The 22,688-nt window shown below is 48.8% G+C and overlaps 1 protein-coding gene across 1 annotated transcript in view; it reads right to left on the minus strand.

Annotated features, from left to right (window-relative positions):
• The window catches only part of LOC123030098 (calcium-binding mitochondrial carrier protein SCaMC-3-like), a 46,762-nt gene extending 28,434 nt beyond the window's left edge, over window positions 1-18,328 (minus strand). The window contains exons 1-2 of the mRNA XM_044443709.1: window positions 17,674-18,328; window positions 5,915-6,041 (exon numbers count right to left, since the gene is read on the minus strand). Coding sequence (XP_044299644.1) covers window positions 5,915-6,041; window positions 17,674-17,895 — 349 coding nt within the window. The 5' untranslated portion in view covers window positions 17,896-18,328. The remainder of the gene's footprint in view (window positions 1-5,914; window positions 6,042-17,673) is intronic.
• Window positions 18,329-22,688: the final 4,360 nt, after the last annotated feature.

The raw sequence follows: 22,688 nt of genomic DNA on the forward strand, positions 1-22,688 counted from the left end.
AAAGAAAAATGCTAATATTCTTTCAGGTGTCTGTAAGCATGATCTTAGGGATCCCTAGGCAAGCAGCACTGGGGCCCCAGTTGAAACATCTTGTCTGATCATGAGTTCTGGGGGGTCTTAAAAACTTGCAACTCTGATTTGGCCTGTATTACACTCTATGGATTTTGGTTTTTTCTCATGGATAGCACAGCTGTGTGTGTTTAAGTTGTATACAATTTCAAAAACCTTCAACACCCCTTTGGCCAGGAGGAAGCATGAGCCAAAAGAAATACACATGCCACTTACAGCTTGTGAAACATTGATCTGGGCTGGATCCTTTTCCATATAAACATATCCAATGAAAAGCCTGACATAGACCTCCAGCCTACAGCTTGCTTGTAAGGCACTATTATTTTGCTAAGCTCAGGTGGAACTGGGTTATAGCCAGAAATGTGTTGTTCTTATTTTGCAATAACAATTTGTCAACCAGAGTCTCCAGGACTAGCACCAGGGAAGCAGATTTTGGCTAAGCACTACCACTAGACATCCTAGTGGTAAAAGGAAGCTGCCAGATAATGGGCCCCACCTGGGGGTGTGATGGGTTCTCTTTTGCAGGAGCTATTTAAACAAACACTGTGTGGCCTACTGCCAAGGGTGCTTTGGTTGCATCCTGCGTGGCAGAAGCTGCTTAAGTAGAGGGTCGAAGTCAGTGACGTCCCTTCCAATGCTATGGATCCTACTTCACAGAGGACAGCCTTCTGTTTGAAAGCATCCTCTATCTGAAGGGTTGTCTAGCCCAAGTCCAGTGTAAAGAGGAGTGCTCAGAAGGAAGAGCAATGGGGGCCTTGAATCTGCTTATCAGCAATTAGCACTGGACAGCAAGAGTGCGAGCAGGCCACTTGGTCATCACAGGCTTTCCTAATCAGATATACATTTGAATCTATACGTGCAAACTGCAAATGCAGATTTAGTGCTCCACAGTAATTAGTGCTCCATTCATATGTAAGTCAGTGCTCCATTTTGTGCTTTTTCAGGGTGATGCACTTCCCATTTCTGGGCAATGTGTAAGTGGTCTCCAAAGGAACTGGGTTACCTAGAAACATCTGACTGATCCACCCAGTTAAAAGAACTTTTAATTGGTTGTATTTTTATCAGTTGCAGTTGCACATGGCCCAAAACTATATTTCATCATCAAGAATGCTTTCTTGGACTATGCATCCTTGTGCTGTAAGCAGTGATATCCTTAGAGAGGGAAAGGGAAAGCCTTTCAACTGTTTCCTCTCATCAACACTTGATTGAAGTATTTGGACTAAATACAATATTTTAAAGATTCCTGCTACTTTAGTCAATTAAGACTGCACACCTATTGATATTTAGGAGTATCTCTCATTGAACTGAACACAGCATACTTCTTAGCAGATACACATCTTTGCACTGTAAAAGATTTAAAGGGTCGGGGTGGGGAATAGAACCCAGTTAAAATTGCTTAGATGTTGTAGCCCAAATTAAAATGTTTGACATTGCCCTGGAAGATGGTCATTTTCAGGCTTTGGAGAATGTCCAGTAACTGAAGCAGTTACTGTCTCCCAGAGTGGCCCTGCAGAAAGTCAATTGCAGCTGTCTAGCCTGAACTTTACAAAGGAGAAATGACAGTTCCTAGGTCTGTATCTAAATCTAGCAGAACTCTCCTAATTCCTATTTAGACATTGTTAAGTTCAACATTCATCTGAAGTATTTTTGGAACCAGATCCTCATTTAGAGGGATCTGCCTTCTCTGGCACTGTTCCACCCACAGCTGCTCCTACACACATGCAGATAACCACAGCCTTTTCTCCAAGTGAAAGGAAGAACGAATGAACACTGCAGCTCTTAGAAGCAATCATCCATCTCCGGCTTTGCCTGTGGGGGGAGCCGGCTAAGGGCCTCAAGTGTCAAGAAAACCAGCAGCTTCCTGGTCCTCAGAAGGTCCTGCCAGACCCTTTAAGACACGGGTCCTCAAACTATGGCCCATGGGCTGGATCCGGCCCGCCACAGCTTGCCATGTGTGTGCAGGCATGCACACATATGTGGTAAGGTGCTGGCCTGCTCGCAAGGAGAGAGTTTTGGACTCGTTGGGAGAAAATGATCTCTGCCCACGCATGCTCCTGCCTTTCTGCGCGTGCGCGCCCACCCCGGACCTCATCCCCCACCTGCACCGCCTTGGTGGCCCGCACCCATCCCTGGCACCTTTCAACTGCCCCCTATTCAAAAAGTTTGAGGACCCCTGCTTTAAAGCTTAGAGCGGTGGGGAGGGGGAATCTAACTGATTTGTCCCCTGCATCCTTGATCCAGATGTCCAATTAGCCACCCTGCCCTCCCCTGCCAACTGTAATTTCATCCTTTTTTTCACTCCAGCATTGGCCTGGATGACCAAGAGACCAGAGGAAGCAAAACTGTCCCCTTTTCACCACTGAGGACCTTTTAAAAGAAACCTGTAGTTAACCTCTGTGCTGCTGTTCTGGCTCTGCTCCCTGCCCTCTTTCACTTGTATTCCTCTTCTCCAGTCTATTCAAATGCTGCCCCTGAGAGTCTGCTTTATCTGCTGGGTACCAGAGTCTGATGAGGGATTCTGCTGGTGTACTACCCGCTCAGCTGCCCTTCAGCCCCCTGGCCCGAGCTGATGCAGGCTGTCTCCGATTTGGTGTTGAAGACCCTGGAATGATGGTTCTGGGGGATCTCAACTTCGGTGCCAAGGATCCAGGGTGGCTTAGGACTTCATGAGGTTTTTTCAACCCCATATCATTGGCCAAACACATTTAAGAGGACACACTCTGGATGTCGTGGTCTTGGCTGGGCAGGACTACAGTGGCCTGAAAGGGAAGGCATTAACATCGGCCCCATTGTGATGACTGTACAACTTCCTCCTACTGATTCTCAGCAGCCTCTCCCCTCTGCAAGGGTGGGGGACATATTAAAAAGGTTCCTCGCAGAGATTAATGGCTTGCAGAGAGTTCTGGGGGGTTTCCTGCTGGCATGGCTGGTGCTCCTGTAGAAGTTGCGCTCACTCTGTGGAATACCAAGATGACTCAGGAAGGGTGGGTTGTAAAGGGTCAGGTGGAGTCTCGGCACTCACCCCCAACAACCAGAAACCTTTGTGGCAAGCCCTGTCTGGGCCTGAGGGCCAAATTCTACCCTGGGAAAAATTTTGGTAGCTGCATTTAATCTTTGGGTGCAGTCAAAGGCTACATGGGTGAGACCAAAACACAATGATGGAGCATAAGCCTACTCAGAAGTAAGCAGAACAAGGCTTTTGCATGTTTAGGCAAAAGGAAGCAAGACTGAATCACTCAAACACTTTCAAATAGCACCCCAAATTCAAAGCATCTGCTTATCTATTTGCACTTAAGTTAGTCAAACCTTTGCAGGACAGGCCTCCGCAGTAAGCAGGACTGAATCACTGTCCAGCCTCCCTCCCGCTCAGGCTCCTCCCTCCCCCTTCTGTAGGGAGATCAGCAGCTGATCAGAGAGAAGAGCTTTTCCCAGCTGCACTGCACGACAAAGACTCTCTTCCTCATTGTTCAGAGGAGAAAAGGTCCTTTCCTCCAATCAGCTGCTGACTGGAGAAAAGAGCTTTTCTTTTCTGGGAGAAGGAGTGAGCCCTGGATGAAAAGCTGGAAGGCTAGACTGGGAAACACGGCTCCTGGCTCATGTACATGGCTTAGGGGCTGAAGGTTCCCCATCTCTGTTCTAGTGTTTTCAAAAACATTGCTTTGCTTTACTGGCAACTGTGCAGAAACTTCTTAAAGAGGTCTCTACACCATCCAGCAGGCCTCACATATGCAGAGGTTCATCCTATGAACTGGTGGGATGCAATCCACGTAAAAAAAAAAAGGTCTTTCTCATGGATTGCAGCAAAAGCATGTGATAGGGAAGCATAACTAACTTGTGCGTTCGTTCCCCCTTCTTTACAACATCCAAAGTCATTTCAATTTGTCACCTTGGTCCTGGTTTGGATAAAATGTATTTAATTTGATAGAACTTATATCTGACTCATTTTCATTTTATAAGCAGTAGCATCAGTGTCCTACAGAAATTGTCAATTCTTTTCTGATGCAGTTTTTCAAATGCTGGACAACCAACTATCATCACTGATTTGGTAAAGAACTCTGCCTCTGGACTATAGTTGGGCAAGATTTTTACATTTGTTTTAGTTCTGGTTTTAAATTATGCATGGTAATCTTTTCATTCTGCTCTTATCGCTGTTTTCATTTCATACACATACTTTTTATGTGTAGTAAATTGCCCAGAGAGTTGCAGCAATTGGGAAGTACAGATATTAAGTACATACATAGATAGAATCTCTTCCTTGTGTTGCAGCTGCTCATGGGCATTCCAGGTGGTCCTCACATGACAGCTGTAACATGGGACGGAAACAGACTGAGACGGAGACTGAACATTAAATGTCCTGGCTGATTGCCCCTCCGATTGAAGGCTCCTGGTTCAGAGAGGTTTAGAGCAAACCTGCCCTGTCAGAAGCAGCCTGCCCTGGGCCACATGCAAATCCTCACTAGGCCTCAGTCATGAGACTCCTCGCCCCTTTTCCTTCAGCAGCAGACACCAAGCACATGAATATGGCCTCCATGCCACATGCTGGGTGTGTGTCTGTGCATGAGGAGAATTTGATTCCAGGGCTATATATGAATCAGCCTCACTAAGCCAAACAGTCCCCAGCTTTGCTCTTGAGCTTGGGATCAGTCCCGTCAGAGCCTCCCACAATGCCCCTTCCTCATGCTTCAGAACATAAGACACAGGCCTGGGGTGCATTCACATAGGCCAGAATGAGTGATACAGAAATCATGCAGAATTTGGTACTTGGAAAGACCTTCTGTATAGATCTTGTCAAGGTTGTATGAAAGCAAGTCGGGAGCCACTGAGGACAAGAGCTTGTTGCGAATGTTTGCAGGCATCAGGTAGAAACGGCCAATTGCTGCGGGGAAGGCCACTCACTCCCTGGGGCAGAGACTGCCAAAGAGTGAGGCAACCTATGCCTGGATTTCATCTTAGAGTTGTCTCAGAGCTGTGAAGCCAGAAGTCCTTTGTTTAAGGAAGCAGATCAGGACAGGCACTTCTTGGCTCGCTGGAGCCCCACCGAAGAGCAGAAACTCCTACGCTCCCACCCCCAACCCTCCGCTGTCTCTGCCTGGCAGTAAACATAACCTAGTCTCAAGGTGTACAGAAGATAGTAAGGCTGTGGGATATGCCCAGGACATCATTTGTGCTGCAGACCTCAACTCTCCCTGCAGGGAAGACATAACACAGCCTCATATTTGGAAGATGTCAGCTGGGCAGGGGGTTGAGACTGGCACAGGCAAATCCCAGCACCCAGGGTTCCCCACATCTCTGCTGCTCCCTCTGATCTGAAGTGAGGTGAAACCCTCTGAAAGGATTCCCCCTGGAGGAGCCCAAGAGGCAGTGCAGGCTGCAGACTGGAGGTTCTGATTCCTGGCCTGCACTCAGGAGTGGGGAGAGTTCTGCAAACAGGGTTGAGCTGATAATGGGCTTGACAAATCACAGTGTGAAGCTAGAAGGAAGGGGCTTCTTAGTTAGGTCTGGACCAAGGGGGGCATAGGAAGGGCGAACGATCAGCTCTGTGCCTAGAGCGGCAGGCAGGGAGGGGATCTACCAGTCTGTCCCCAAACTGTGCTCTTTAGATGATTGACAGCCATGCATCCAAGGGCACCAAGTTGGAAAAGCCTGGGCTTCATCTATGGGCTTGCGGTAAGGTGGGCATTGGGACAAGGTAGCATTTACATGACTGTTGATTTGGCTGCAGGGGTGCAAGCAGGTTGCAGGGAAACTAAAAGTGAAGAGACAGCCTTCTTGGGAGAAGTCTGTAGAAATACTGGCCCATTGCAGGGGCTGGTAGGGGCTGTGTAGCTGGGGAAAGGCTCAGTACCATCATGGTTGCGATCCAGGCTATGAAACATCAGCAGCAGTTTGCGTTCACGCTCTTGGAGATAGCGGGCAAATTCCTCAAAGTTAAGTTCACCATCTTGGTCTGTATCGCCATCGCGGAGGATATCCTGCGGGCAGCAGAAGAATGAGGTGGGGTTTAGAAAGCACTCATTGTCGAACTGCCATTCAGAAAAACAGTAACCACCATTTCAGAACATGTGCACAAGAAAGTCAGCCTTCCAGTTCGGTTCATGGATCACAAAATCCACCCTCCTTCTTGCAACAGAGATGTTTACAGCACAGGTACCTGAGGGAGTCTGAGTTTGGGGAGTACACTGTGCACTTCATTGCAGTGACATACAGATACCAACATGCACATGCCCAAGTGTTTTATTGCGTTTCTGAGCAATTTGGCACAATGGCATTGACCATACATTGCACCTATATAGCACTTTAGATGAAGGGCGGGGAAACTCAGGCCCTGGGGACAAATGAGTCCCTCTGGAGTATGTCAGATGCTTATATTGCCTCTCCTTTCAACCTCCTCTTCCCTCTGACCACTAATCTGTTAGTGGTTTCCTGGCTTTAGTGGTTTGTCCTGGTTCCCTCCCCGCTGCCACCATTCTGAAAGGCTAAAACGTTTCTGCTATAATCCACACAACAAACCTGCAAGGTAGACCAGTGCTGTAATGGCTTCCTTAAACTTACTGAGTAGTTCCACGGTAGATTTGAACCAGAGTCGTCTTAGCATTGTCACTGGAACAATACCCCACACCAGCTTTTCGTCAATGGATGCAAAAGAGTTTTAGTGAGAGGCTCTCTATACAAAATGTTGGGTGAGAACTTTTCTTCCTGACATGCTAACTTCCTAAGCAGGAAGACATGCTTTTGTACAGAGGACCCTCCCCAGGCAAGTTCTCACCTGCAGTCCAGCCCAGACAGAATTTTTCTGCCTCTATGAGAATTTTGCTTTGGCTACCGAGCATGAGTGACTGTAGGTTTCTCTAGGGTATTACATAACTTTCGTAGGAGTTTAAATGCTGCTGTTCTCACTGGAAGGGTTTAAATCAAGGTAGGGCAGACTTCAAGCCTGGGAGAAACTATTTTGTTTTGTTACTAGTACCTTGAGTTCCAACAAAGTCAGGTACACAACAGTGTCTGAGAGGGATGCTCAGTGCTAAGGGTGTCTCTGAACACATGCTCTGTCTAGGAACTGGCGAGCCTTCCAAAATTGGCTTTACCTGTCCATTCACAAAAAACATTCTGAAGATGAGTCTTCCCCCCAGTTTTTCTTTTTCAATAAATGCATGTGAGTTTCTTAGTTATTGTTAAGACAACTAGGAATCAAGAAATCCTTGCCCATGTTCTCCAAATCAAGCAGGAGAGCCCCCTTCTGCTCACCCTGGGTCAAGAGTCCTTTCACTGTCTCCCACTTGGCAGTCAGAGACCCAGATGGGAAGCCTCTGTGGGACAAATTTAGCCGTACCAGCACCAGCTTGCTGACACTCTGTTTAGCATGTTTTCACTTGCCACTTTCAGCTGCAACCTGTTTTTCCATTGCTACTTCATCTCTAAGAGGCTTAAAAGAAACCTGAGCCCCAAAGCCATTTTGCAAGACAAGGCCAAGTAACTGCTTGGCCTTATAGCAAGATATATGAATATGATGATGAGTAACAACAAGGACAGCAACAGCAGTAGCAACATAATATGCTGTTGTTCTGAACACACTTTAATTGTTTTAAGCAGGTCAGAATGTTGCAAGACGCTTTGAACTCACAGCACTATTCAGAATATGTATCTGCTGCAACGGAGGCATGGCAGAGGGCACTGCAGTAACTTCTTCTTCTCCAAAGCTCTGTTCATCTTTGGATTAATGCACAGATGAGGGGGTGGGGCAGGATGAGCACTACCCTCCAATCCCTGCCAATGGATATGTTGGCTTAAATAAGGTGTGAATTCATAAAGTTGCAAAATATTTGCAACTGCCTGGACCAACAAAAGGCACCCTTTTATCTGCTCTGTGGCCCTTAGGACAACAGAGAAGCAGGACAAATACTAATGAGCAGCTATTTGGACTGGGCGAGCAGCAGATTATGCATTCAGTACAGAACCCTCCACCCCCAGCTTGGGTATGAGGAGAAGGAGGGAGGGTATCATATGCTGGGATGCAGGGAAAGCTGACTTCGGGCTGATTGCATTATGCAATCTCAAGCCGAACAGTGAAGCAGAACCCTACACATGAATTAGGAACTATAAACAGGGAGCCATCAGGGTCCAGTTTTTATCATCCAATACCATCCCACAATGTATTAGGCCCTCGATGCAATGTATATCTTCCCTACAATACATACATATTGTCTGCCTACTGACTTCTTGGATTCTAGTTTTTCCTATAATAGCTGCAACATGCTGGATGCTAACCCTTTCAGTTCTTTCCTCTGCGGATCCTGCCTCCTCATTTTTCTCTGCTGCTTCTCTTTCAGCTGGTCTCTATCTTTCACCAGCTGCCACAAGCAGCTCTGTCTCCTCTTTAATATTCAGTGTCTTATTCTTTTAGGCAGTTTGACCCAAAAGATACCAAGTGATAATGCAAATGATAAATCCCAAGAGTAGGTGTAAAGCCCATACCAACTAATAGCAAACTCTGGTAATTGTCAGGGGCCCCCAAAGCAGCAACGAGCCCCTCACCACAATGTATCACCATCTTAACTTTGAACCAAGCATCCAAGGCAGCCAAGGGCAAGCTAGGCATTTTAGTCTAACACCTCTGGAGGATACCAGTTTGGGGAATGCTAGACTAAATTATCTGCTGGCCTCCTCCAAACCTACAATTTCTACAGTTTATAAAATTGGGCTCCTTTAAGAAACACTGACTTTGCTCAGGTGGGTCAAGGGCTGGTTCCAAAGGGGAAAACCAGGGAATTCAATTTTGGAAGGAGGCCTCTGCCCCCAGAACTCAAAGACACAGAATCCAAGTCACCTCCCTTTTTGATCTGGGAAGAGGCCCCAGGAGTCCCCAGTCCCACCTCTTCCTGCTCTAACAGCAGGCCCGTGTCGCACACACTTCTAGGATGCTCACATGGCTGGCCAGAACAGGAAGGGGAGCCAGGCGAGCTTAAGGAATGTAAACACAGAAGTATGAAAATAGCCCAGTGCCACATGGGTTGAGCAGACTGCAGGGTTTAAAGTCATCCTTAGAAAAATGTTTTAAATCAACATGCACATTTGCACCAGGTAGCTACTGAGAAGAGATACAAACTGGAGACCACACCCACTGGGGCACATGAGAGAAGTGTGCAATTCCATGAGATAAACCGATGAAGTAGGTAATGCTACAATGGCATGAAAACCAGAACCCAAAAATATGGCACAAATGTGGATGGGGTCATTTTGGAAGTATCCCAATCTGCGGGCATTTTGACCAAGAGAACCTTGCAGGCTGGTGCTTAAGGCCACGGGTCTGAGGATCACCACCATCAGAACCTGCCGTGAAGATGGGAAGGGAGGCGGTGCGGCCAAATCACACAGAACCCAACAGCGGCCTGAGGCAGACGCACAGCTGTGATGCAGGTCACAGCAGCTGATCTACAAGTCAGGAAGGCTTGGCAGCTTCCTTTTTAACACTGTCCTAGCAAAACACTCTTGTGGACAGAGCTCTCCACAAAGGTGCTGGGAGCAGTGGAGTAGCTTCCCTGTGCTAACTTTGGATAGGAGTTCATTTGGATACTAGAACAGCACTGCAATCTACACCTACCGGAGAGTCAGTTTTCCTAGGAAAACTTACTTTTGAAAAACGTGGAGCAGGATTCAATCTGTAAGTGAGCCAGCCTTGTATTTCAGCACTGGTCTGATAGCCACAAGGGACCATGGCCTGTATGTGAGTGAATTAGCTGGCTGCAGAAGGAAGAACAGCAATTTCATCTCCCTCTGTTTTTAATGTAGAAATTAAGCAGGATGCTAGAATAAGGGTGGGCGGAAACGTGACCTCCGAGCATTTGGGAGCTTCCTCTCCCATCAGTCCACACCAGCACAGTCAATGGTCAGGAATGCTGAGAGCTGATGTCAAAAACGTCCGAGGACCTTTCTGCTCATCCCAGTAGAACAGGAGGGAAGCCACCTCTTCTGTGCCTGGTACAGAAAGGCAGCTTGCCATCTTTACCAGTCCCCAGCAGGTTAGTGAACATTGTTGTGGGCTAGCAAGTTTGTGGGGCCATTTGCATACCAAGGCCAGCCAACTCATGCAAAACCAGCATGGTGCAAGCATCTGCCTGAATAACAGGTGTCCTGCTCCCCTTCCCAGCAGAGCTTCTGTACTGTATCAATAGCACCACTGGGTGGGAGCAAGGGAAGAGGATGCTGGGGGAGGGCAACTCCGGAGAGTGCAGCTACGGGAGAACCCAACTGGTACAGTCCAGTTCTTTAGGTGAATCCATAAACCAAGTGGTCACACCAACTAGGGCAGATAGAGTCACTAAAGTTTCCATCAGTTTCTATAGTAGGGATGGGAGACTCTATATGTTGCTGTTCATGAACATCTGGAAGGCCAAAAGTTCCTCATTCTTGCTCTGTAGCCATGTCTTATACAACAGGTTAGGCAGCTTGTGGCCTTCCAGGTGTTTTGACCGACATCTTCCATCAGTCATAGTTAGCATAGCCAAATGCAAGAGATAATGGATACTGTAGATCAAGCGAAGCTGCCATTCCTGTTTTATACAAGCCTACTAGATATGAGACAAATGAATGGGCACTCCTTAATAGCATTTTATTGAAATATGGTCAGTGAGAAGCATGTGCTTAACCTCCCAGTCAGGCTCTAAGAACTCAAAATGTTATTCCCACAGGCTAATTGTTGCAGATCAAGCCAGAATTAAAAGGCAATGTGGTTTGGGTTAGCTTGACAACACTTGCAGCCGGGCATGAGACCCTGCTTGAAAAGCACAGTTTTGGCCCAGAGAGCAGCAACTGGCTACTCTCTCTCAAGGCTGTTTGCAGCCCTTGTTATAAGAAGAGTTTTAGCCTATTATCCTGGTTCTCTGCCCACCCCAGCCAATTCTTACTTCTGTGCAATACAGAATCTGGACAAAAGGCTATTTCTACTATTTTACTTTGGAAAGTAAATGCTATGGTGTCCAGAGTACAGAGGGTCATCTTGCACAGACAAGAGGAAGTTCCTTATTAAAAGAAAGTAATTTTAAAAAGCCTAATTATACAGTAGGAATCTGCCAATAGATAACTGGCACACCTTGCCATGTTCTCTCAAGGGTGGTCAGGTGCAAAAAGAGGACAGAGCAAGGTACACATGCCAAAACGTCCTCTGCAGGTATTCAAGGCACAGGAGCCCCATCCTCTGGCATCTGGCTACTCTTGCTCAACAGACAAAAGCTCAACATACCACAGAAAGCCTCGTCGTATTTGCAAGTGCCACTTGGTCACCTGAACTGCACTTCAGATTTTACAGCAAGGCTAGTCCTTTAACAGCCCCAGAGGGACGAGAAATGGTGCCCACACAGGTTGAAGCCACTGTGTATGAAAGAAGGTATTTCTGGGTGCCCTCACTGGGCTCCTCGGTGATAATCGCTTGATGATTAAGTGGAGGCGGCCTATAAATACACGTGCAGATAAATAACGAAATAAATGATTAGGCAATCCACCATTTGGCTAGGCTTTCCTTACTAGAAGAACTGGCATTCTAGGGCTCAGTGGGTCATTTCCGCATCTGTCATGTGGAACCTCATAGTTAAAAAAAAAAAAGGCCGCTAGGGATGGGATAAAAATAAATGCAGGTGCCATGAGTAACCTTCTATTTATAACTTCCCATGTTTATTTGGGTGTTGCATTCTCACACAGCTCAGCCTCGGGCCCCTCCAACTTTCCTGCCGCTTAGGCTTGCTGCGGCCTTCTCCGGCCCATTGCCCACCAGATGTGCTGGACTACAACTCTCCTTACCCCAGTTATATGACACATTTGAAGGGCAATGGGGTGGAGAAGGCTACCATGGGCACGCTCAGCCCCCTACCAATGAAAGACGGCTCCCCCCCACCCAAGAACTACGAGAGCAAACAGTCCTGGCATAAGCTCCCTCGCCAGCTGAGCTAGGAGAAACACCACACAGACGCTGCATCACACCATCCGCAGCTGTACCTTTGCTACTACCACACTGTCGACTCTATGGAGAACTGGGTGGCCAGGAGCAGCAGCTGCCGAGCCCTTTCACAAGCCCCTCAGCCAGGTCTTCCCACCATGCCAGAGCTGACAGGGTGGTAGCAAAGCCTGAGGACGGGGAGACATGCGATGAAGAAACCGTTCCAAAGAGCCCCAGAGCTGCTCGATCACTGAAGCAAATGAATGCCATGGCTGGGGAGCAGCCTGCACGGGTCTCCAGGGTGCCGACCAGAGGCCAAAGGGCAGAGGTGGTGGGAGCGGCCTTATGCAGGGGGCTTGACCCTGCTGGCAGGCCAGCCCTGAGAACAAAGCCTCTCCTGAGCAGCAAGCCTTTCAGAGATCACAGAGTCCTCTCACCTGCAGAGCACTTGGCATAGGAAAGGAACCAGAAGAGGGGCTAGGACTGAGGCTGCTCCCAAGATGGAAGCCAGGGCTAGGTTCAAGCCTGCCAACCCCACGCTCTTGAACTAGAAAGCCTTCTTCCAGTTCCAGAGACGTGGAGGCATATTGAAAGACAAAGGCAGGAGAATACAGACAGCACACTCACAGCATGCCCTTATGTTTGCTTTCTCGGAAATAATTCCTGCTGGGCACAGTGGGGCTTCCTCTCATTTACACATGTGCTGGCTGCAGCCTCCATTAAGACTTCCCACATGTCAGACCTCAGTCCTTCGGGGCCTGCCACGCTGAGCACTTTCTCAGATAAACGCCGTTCAGGAGTGGTTTTTTGGTTCAAACCTTGGGAGGAAGTGAGAACAAGGGGTCTGAGGAGATGCCTTCGTGTCAGCAGCATGCTTTGCATTTCTGATCTCTGCGTATACAAAGGGAACCAGTCTAATTTCACCATCTAGGGATGATGAAATGCCATTTGGAAGTCAAATACCTAAGCAGGCCTCCGAACCCTGGGGGTGCGACATGCACTGTCAGTCGCACCAGTCGCTCAGTGCATTTCCTGTCAGCTACCCTCCTTCACATGATGCGCGTCTAAGTTGGGTCAGCAGCCTTGCCTCCTGTTGGGGGGCTAAGCAGTACTTTAGCAACAAGCACATGTACTCAGTGTAAGCTGGCAGGCAGGGAACTAAAAGCCCAACACTAGCAGTGCTCATTAATTCTATCTAAGGCACGTAGGTATGCATTCTTGTGCTTCCAGAAAGGAAAAGCTGGGCTGATGCGGTGGCTGGGCTTTGTAGTGGCACTAAGTGGCTGGGTACAGACACTGGAATGTAATAAAATGCTTATTTAATTTCCTGATTATTATTATCTTTATATCCCACCTTGTTTTCCTCTTGCTAGGTGGAAGATTTATTCATTCATTCAATTTTTATACTGCCCCATAGCCAAGGCTCTCTCGGCTTACATGTCCTCCTCTTCCTCTTCCTTTTTATCCTTCCAACAACCCTGTGAGGTACATCAGGGTGAGAGTCCACGACTGGCCCAAAGTGCTTGAGTGGGGACTAATGCCTGGTAGTCCTGGGTCCCAGTCCAGCACTTTTAACAACCATGCTGCACTAGCCCTCAGTTGCAGAACGGTACTGGTGGAAGAGGCAAAGGACGCCCCGCCTCTGGTTCCTACGTTGTTTCTCCCCAGGGGACTGTCCCAGCCACTCATGTACCTGCTGGGTGATCAGTCAGTCATGTGTAAGCCGATCACTACGGATTTTTTCTGCCGTGGGATGGCTAGGCTGTGAACAGGGACTGCCTCCAATTACAGCTGCAATCAGCTGACTGGTCCTTGCCCTGCAACTCTGCCCACTAACAGAGGGAGGGGGCTTTTCCCATCTGGGGAAGCACCTTCCCTTGGTGACTAGAACAGAACAGGTTTCCTCCATTCTGGCTGCCTGGAGCTGGGTTGCCATTGACTGTGAAGGTTGCAAATGCTGGGAGTTTCCAACACATCTGGAGGGCACCAGGTTGGGGAAGGCTGTCTTACTGCTATGAGTTCCTTCCAGCTGCCAGTACATGGAACAGCAGAGCTGAAGCAGCTGTTGGCAATGATATGAAATAGATCTCTTCATTAGTAAATCTGGCTTAACCGAGCACCTGACTGCAGCAGCAGCAGCAGCAATATACCCAGGAGCGTCCCTAAGGCAGCATGCAAAACCAAAGACACATTCCGGCCTGGGCACACGCACAACATTTTGTGCAAGAGATCTGGGCAGTGCATGTGGTAGTGCTGTAGAGAGAGTTTCTGCCCCATCCTGAGCTCCCCTTCTGTATTTTAATTGCACCGGGAGGATAAGCATTATTAACATTCCTTCCCTTTTCTAACAGCTCAAACCCCCTCCCAACACTGCTGGAGAAACAGGCTGTTAGCCCAGTAATGAAAACTGCATACATTGAATAAGGACAAAGTATTCATAAAGTGTTAGCCTATCCCATGGGGTGGTTAACTGGCATTCCCTATTTAAGCTACTCAAACTAAGGCACAGAAAACTGAAAGAATTTCTAAGGCTGCAATCCAATGCATACTTAACTCATATTAAGTTCCCATCTGAGTAGACCTGTACAGAATTACTTCTGGGTAAACATTCTTAGGGCTTTGCTATTATAACAGCAGAACTAGGAAGACTTTGCACTTCCAGTGTCTGCTTCCTTCTTGAACCCAGAATCTACCAAGTTACTCTTGCTAGACATGAAAAGGAATTCTAGAAAACTTGCCTAAGTTTCCAGTTTTAGCTTTTGACCCTGACTTCACCATTTCATGCAGAGAAGGCATTTAATGTAACTGCTGTAATCCACCAAGATCTAAGCACTGGTCAGAGTAACATGTTCTGTCTTCTTTAATTTCTCTTTTAGGCCACTAGTTTCCTTGGCAACCAACTCCAGTTTGGCTTAAATACTGAATTCAAAATGAAGGATATGAACAACTAAGTAGCAACTTTGCTTCATAGCCCTTTGGTTTCCAACCAGTTGTTGCAGAGTTTCATTGCGTCGCTTCCTTCCTAGCTATGGGGATTCAGATGTTTCTTTTTAATCCACCCTTTCTTCTGCAGCTGGCTGGGGATGATAGGAGTTGTCACCCAACACATCTGGAGGGTGATGCAGGGAAAGGATGTTGCACAGCAGGTGTAGGTAATGTGGTACCACCCAGATGTGCTGGGACCACCACTCCCATCACTCCTGCTGCAGAGAACTGACGTCTTTCCCATGGAGGTATCATCCAGGCATTTCTTTGCCATACCACTTCTGTAGTTTAAAACATACACAAGTCTTTGCGATGCCCATCTCTGGGCCAGCTCCCACATAACTCACTGCAACATCAAGAAATGAAATGAATGGGCCCTTGCAGGTTAACTACCATGGAGAGTGTGTCTACAGCACTCTGTCACCTCAAACTCGATCCTTTTTAATTCGGAGGCAATCAACCTTGAACTCCTGTTTACCACTTAATGATTTGACAAGTGTTGTACAGCTGTGCATTAGCCATTTACACCAGTGGGAACCACAAGTACTTTTTCCAAATGTATGGATACTTTCCCACCCCTGCCATTCCCTCAGTGTTCTTACCTAAAGTCTTCCTTAGCAAGAAGGAAAGGATAGGTCAGTATCTATTTGTAGATCCCTGGGTGATTTGTTGTAGATCAGCAAGTGTTTCTGAATCCTAATTGTTTAGCAAAATAGCAACCAGAACAACATCAAGCAAACCCCACCCTAAATTAGGCTGCTAAGTGGAAAAGATTCTAGGATGGATGTGTGCGTGAATTCATTTCTTGGACTACAGGCAAAAAGAGGCACTATCTCCCTTAATTCTAAGTGCATGATTTCTCCTATTTTGTACCTGACCCCTGTTGGTGGATCCAGGGGTGCAAATAAAAAGCAAGCTGAATTCATACCTGCCTTTCAGCAGAGCTAAATAAAGCCTCGCTTGAAGTCACTTAGAAGAAGAATAAATTTGGGTGCTGTTTTATTTCTAATGCACTTTGAATGAATCTGTGGTGGCTGCCCATGATACGCTAATGGCTCCAAGAGGGAACAGCCTGTAAAACTGCCACTGGAGACATACAGAGAGAAGGCAGCAAGCCACAAACACAGACATCAGATTCCTTTCACAGAATAAATACTGTGCATTTCTCCAAGGCAGTGAGCTGGGTGAGGAGTACTACTGCTAATAATATCCCAAGAGCACCATTAACCTGAATATGGCCTGGCTCATGGGGCAGTGGTGATAATAACTATCACATGGTGGAAGGCTGGATTTGCATTACTGCTCTCTATAGCATCCATTCCATGCACATGGTTATCGTGCTGATTTTGTGGGCTTTAATTGAATTATCAGAGACTAGTTTCAGCATGTCATGGCTATCTACAATGCCTTCTCTTTCTATACAAATGTGCACATGCACACACAGCTTCCAGCTAAGGATAACACTCAAGTCCACAAAAGCTTATGCCATAAGGTATGTGTTCAACTTTAAAGGTGCCACAAAATCCTTTGCTGTTTGTGTTGTAACTGACACAACTACCCCTTCACCAAGTCTGCGCATGACAGACACTTTTTAAGAAGCCTTTTCAAAAACTGTATCAGCTAATCTAGAATGTCTGGCTTCTAATCCTCCAGGTTTCAGGACTGGATGTGGTTACCTTGTGCATACATTTTGCAGCTAAGACTTTTGCATTACTCAACCTCTTCCAGGGCTGACCCTGGCTTTCAAACTAGTTTCCAGGGCTCAGAGAAAAACCTGCCTGTGTTTATATCTATTGTCTACAAACAGCTCACACATGCCCATTTCTCTGCATACATTTCTCAAGGTGATCCAGGTGCAAAGGCAGAGAAGGAGAGGAGAATTTGGCTCTTGCCACTTGCCAGGCTGGAGTGAGAAGCTGAAATCTCCCCTCCTTTCTACAGAGCGGATAAAAATGTCCTCCTCCACAGCCCAGCACCCCCTTCTCATCATCTTCTCTGTCAGAAGATGTACTGGCTATACACAGTTGCCCACCCACAAACGTGGCACTACCTTTTGCCACTGTTCTGACCACAGTGAGGAGATGGCAAAGACCTTTTCCAGAGTTGGTGTGGGAGCTGCAGTGACTCACAAGGAAAGCCTCCTTATAATGCAGGGATTCTGTGCCTGGTGAGTGAGTATTCTATCCATCCCCTGTAATGATGCAAAAGGCTCCTCTCCTGCAGCCAAACATGGAAATAGGCCCGGGGGGGGGGGGGGGCAAGGCAGCCCCTTCCCCAAAAGAGAGGACCTCTTGGCAGATGTTATCTCAGCTGGCATAAATGCCACCCTTGGAGCCTCAGGATGAAAAGAAGCCAATCCCACACGGGGAGGCTTGAATCACTTTAAAGGGCAGTCTAGGCCCACTTTGCAGCAGGTGGGCTTCAGCCACAGGTGGAAGGATCCCACATGGGGCCAGAGTCTAGCTTGGCCACCATCCCCCAGCAAGTCCCTATGCAAGCCTTGCTCAGCAGCTTCCATCATTCCCAGCCCGCCAGCTGAGAAGGATGGGGCCTGCAGTCCAGCTCCCCCAGGCCGCCAGGTTGAGTGCCTCTGCTGCTGCTCATCTAGCGTGCCGCAGTTTCCCCTCGTTTTGCTCACGACTTGCCACTGACCCGAGAGTGCCTGTCCAGCGGAGCCCCCGCTGCTCACCCACCTGCTCGGCGTGGGAGCCGGCGTCCATGCCCATGCGGGCCAAGCCTTCGCGGAGCTCGTTGATGTCCACTCGCCCATCCTTGTTGGTGTCCAACTGCTCGAAGAGGCTGGCCCAGCGCTGCTGGCGATCGGGGTCGCGAGGGCTCTCCTGGGCGGCGGACACCTGCGACTGCTGCTGCTGCCGCCGCCGCCGCGGCACAGCCCCCTCCTGGGGCCCCAGCATGGCACCCGTACTGCTCGCAGCTAGACCCCCGGCGGCGAAGGCCGCAGCAGGCTCCTGGCGGTGCCCGCCGGGTGGCTGCGCTTCTCGCTTGCCCCGCAGCCCGGGCCAGGCTCCATCGCTTCGCTCCTCCCGCTGCCCACCCTCACTCCGGCTCGCTTCGCAAAAACGCAGCCACCCGCCAGCGCCAGGGCATTTAAAAATGCGCTGGTTGGCGTCGCCTCCCACCGCGGTTTCCTCCTCCCCGCACCCCTTAAAAAAAGAACGAAACGAGGAAACGAGGGGAAAGCACTTGGCCGGGGAAGCTGAGGGTTAATGCGCGTTCACGCAGGAGGCGGGGAAGGAGCGAGGGAGCGACTGGAGGAGCCAGCAGTCCGGCGGAGCCTTCTGGCTGCTGGAAATACGGGGGGCCAGGACAGCGTCACCGTGCTGGGATCCAGAGGGGAGCCGCCGCCTGCCTCAGCGGTCCCCCTGCCGCTGGCCTTCCGCTGGGCGCACGTAGCGACTTAACAGTCCCCGGAGCTACGAATCAGGAAGTCCCGCGAGTCCCTCTGTCGCCTCTCCCTTCCTCTGCCTTGAGCTCGCGAGGTCCTCTGGGGGTAAATCGCCGGCGGGGCGTACGAAGCCGCCCAGCACCTGAGGTCCGCGGCCATTCGTTCACCCAGCCCGGGCCAGTGCGCTCAGGCACGGGTCCTCCCAAGCCCTGGTTGCCTCCCCACTGCGTGAATACAATCCGTTAACCGGAGGTTTCCGGGCTTGAACCTCCGATCTTCTGCTTGCAAACCATGTGTTTTTTTGCTGAGCTTGTAGCTGCTTCTAATGTACAATATAGAGAAAGTAATACTTCCCTACCATTACATGGTTATTATAAGGAGTGCAAATTAAGGGCGGGCGACGTGGAAAGCACCACACGCCTCTCCTTCTTTGGAGCAAATTTTCCCCTTAGCAGAACTACCAACTTTTCAACCAGCCCCTTTAGCATGAGTGGGAGGAAGGCCCGCATCTCCGAATTTCCATGGATCAAGTTGCAGTTAAAGACACTGGGTTGATCTTGTGCCGCCTCCTCCTTCCCACACTCGCTGGTCCACTTTCAACCATATACCTGAGGGCACCACCTAGAATTATTTGTAGCTACATTTGGAAAATTTTGGGCTGCAGTGACCAAATGTAAACAGAGGACTGCAGGGCTCTTCTACCACTGAGAGTTGTGCAGAAGAGGAAACTTTGGCAGGTACGGTCTGTGATGTCAAAGGACAAGAGTCGGAGAATCATTTTCCTGATCATTGCCTACTCTGAGTAGAAGGGTAAGTGATGCAAAAGTCATCCAATCGAACCTCCCCTCTGCACTTGCATTCTCATAACCGCCCTGCTCAACATCTTGGACATGCCTCTAATTTGACCCCCGCCCCGCCCCCCACACATTTGTTTCAGTTATAATGGATAAAGTCATGAAACACACACACAATTCCTGCTGGGTCAAGAATGGCATAGTCCAGTTTTATATATATGAAGCCACTGAGCCCAAGAGCACTTGGTAAACTCTGGGAAAGAGACTTGGTTGCAAACCGTTGGTGCTGCAGATCTCTGAGGACCCTGTGGCCAACGTTCCAGGATCTCACAACTCAGGGCCAAAGCCAGATATTATTTTAAATCAGTAATCAGCACCTGTGGCTTTCATTTCGAGTAGGTGCAGGAGTCCAATCCAGATCTTAAAATTCCCCTCTGTCCTCCATATGAAGATCCCAATCCAGAATGCCCTTGTGCTTACTCTAGAGTAAAAATGAGGGTAAGGTATAGCTGCTAGATACGGATTCTAGTCAGATAGACTGCTTCTGTTCATCCTACTGGCTGTCCCCATCCAAGCAGCAGTTGTTGGCCAGGGTGGCATGTTCCACATTTCCTCCTTCCATACCATTTGGCCGATGGGCCAAATATAATTTACTTTGTGAAAGCAACAAGGCATAGGGCCAACAGAGAAACTGCAGTGGTGATGCCCTGCCTGGCTTGCTGCCCTCACCAAACCTCTGAACAAATTGTTACCTGGTTTTCCATCTACCACTCTGAAAATATAATTGTTCCAAATGGAGAGAGAAATATGCATAATTAAATGCTGTTTTGATAGCTGCCGAAATACCACCTAATCTTGGATGTGGATTTTATGTTCATGTCACCACCCTACTTACATTCCTGGCCAATCTTAAACATTTCAGACAAGTTAGCAAAAGTGGTGTCCTCCAGAAATCTTGCTGAAGTCACCCCCTGGGGCTGGAGATGGTGGATCTGTCCATGACTGTGGCAGATGATACTTCATGAAGCAGTTGTACAAACCACCTAAGCACGGCACCAGGAAGGTACTCCATTTGTATGGAGAATAGTGGGCTACCATAATTATTGACAAGCACCTACTCATTTCTGGAAATCAGGCTAAAGTTAGAGGCACAGACAACGGTGCGGTGGGGCATGTTAACTTGTACGCACTCGTCAGGACACCTGGCAGGAGGCAGACCTCCAAGAAACAGCCAGAAAGGCAGGCAGCTATGTTGTTCTATATCAAAGATCCAGTTCAAGCAGTTTTCCTAATCCAGTAGGAGCAGGCCCTTGGGTAAAGTGAAGGGCTCTTAGACCAATCCTTTGAAGACTAAGTCACTTCATGTACTTTGCATAACTGTGGGGAACAATAGCTTGATGCAGGGGAAATTCACTTGCTCCCAGCTTGTAGTATGAGGATGGCAGTCAAGTTCAGATGGGAGGGTGCATGGCCCGTGGCTGGCAGATGGTGTCAGTTTTCCAGCCCATCAAAAAGTGGGCTATACCTCTGAGCCCAGAAATGGGCCAGCCCATTTTTTTCCTTTCCGGCTGGCTATAGGCACACTGTGCTTCGGACAGTAATACTCTGCATAATTTTGCAGAGTTATATTTGAGCCCCTCTCTTGCTGTTTGTGTTTGTTTAGATATTTCTGTACTGCTTTTTTGCTCAAATACCCCCTTGGCAGAGCTCAATGTAAGTGAAAACAAGTATTCTAATAAGCAGAAAGGAAGAAAGTGAGAAAGAGATTAAATGGAAATGGAAACGAGACAAATGTAAGCGGCAAGGTAAGACAACCAGGGAGTGGAGGAAGGGACTAGTGAACAAAGTTCTGAACAACCCGTCCAATGCCCATAATGAAGAGGCCATTCAGGCCTCCTGTGGGAGGCTGTTCCACCTGGGTCCTGCTCACGGACACTCTCCTGCCCCATGGCCTAACCAGTCAATCTGGCCCAGTGGCAATGGGATGCAGGAAGATCCTTGAAGGATAAATGCTGCAGGCACTCACTTCATACACGGAGGGAGGGGCTGCTTCCAGTTTTTTGGTCTCCAGTCATGAAGGCTTGATAGCAGGGATGGGCTACTTGTGTTGGCCTGCAACTCACTTTGTACTTTGCTGTTGGCCACACTGCCTGGGGCAGCTGAGAACTGTAGGCCAAGATAACTGGAGGGATTTATGGATTTATGCCTCCCTCAGCTTTAAAAGTAACAAGGATTGGCAGTTTGAATTGTGCCCAGAAATGCACCAATGCATGTGAAATAAAACTGAAATTATAGGCTCCATAAAATGGGCTGCAGATACAACTCCAGTGGCTGTACTTCCCAGGAGTTATTCATGCTAGGCTGGACTTCTGCACTGCAGTTGAGGTGAGGCTGCCTTTGAAGATAGGTGACACACAGCCACTAATCTGCTACAGAGGATCAGGTGGCAATGAGGTCAAAACTCACCACTATGGAAACACCTCCAGTGGCTGCTGGGTCTGCTTTTCCAAGTCCAGTTCTTTATGTGCAGGATGACTCCTCCTGCCTCTGGTGGCAGAGTGGGAGGAGCAGCAAATTGTGTCTGCATCAAGTTGGCCTGCCTCTTCCTCCAGCGTGTTCTCCAGAGAGACACACCAAGTCCTCTCCCCCTTGGCATCTATTGCAGCAGGAGAATGCAGCCAGTGGGGCTTTCCGAAGCAGCCACGCACTCACCAACACGGCGGGCATCGGGCGCGCCATGGAGTCATGCTGGTCTTGCGTGGCCATCACTGCTGGTCATCACGTGCAGCTGGTGGGGCTTTTGGAACAGCCACCCACCCTCTGTCTTGCTTTGGCTTATGCTTATGCGGAGACTCCTGTATGGGGGATCTCCTCTGATACCTCCTCCATGCCTGTCTCTGCAGAAGGACCTCCCCAGAGCCAGGCGTCTCAGCCAGCTCTAAGGAGGGTTCACCTGCCCCCTGCCTTGCCATGGCAAGACAGCATGAGCCAGAGGGAGGTGGCGGCGGCAACAGTGGCAAAATGACGAGGTTGGCGACGCAGCGTAACGGTGGAGGGCGGCCTGTGCTTGTCAGGGCCTACAAAGGGCTTCAGCTTCCCTGGTGGCCTGACAGGGGAGGCGGCCTGGTTCCCCTTGCAAATACTTACAGGGTTAATGCAGGACTTGTGGGCGCCTGTAGGATTAGTGCCAGTCCACTCCAGAGGACCAACCAAGACTGGGAGACCCTATAAAGGCTTCCCAGTCGTCTTCTGTTTTGTCACAGCGTCACAAGTCTTTGTGGTCCTGAGCTGTGGCCTGTCCTGCAATGGTGTCTTGCCTCTGGGCTACTGTGCCTTCTGGTATCTGCCCCTCATCGCTTCCCGATTCAGTCTTTGCCGCTGGCTCTATGAGGTCATTTGAAGTATGTGGCCCTCACAGGAGTGAACCTGGGTTTTCTTTCCACCTGCTGTTCGCATCCTGGGATGGACAGTGCTGCTCCTGCATGTGTTCTTCCAGCTCAGGTGATGG

This window comes from Varanus komodoensis, unplaced genomic scaffold (genome assembly GCF_004798865.1).
Source record: "Varanus komodoensis strain SLA01 unplaced genomic scaffold, ASM479886v1 scaffold42, whole genome shotgun sequence".
In the NCBI taxonomy this organism is placed as follows: Eukaryota; Metazoa; Chordata; class Lepidosauria; order Squamata; family Varanidae; genus Varanus; species Varanus komodoensis.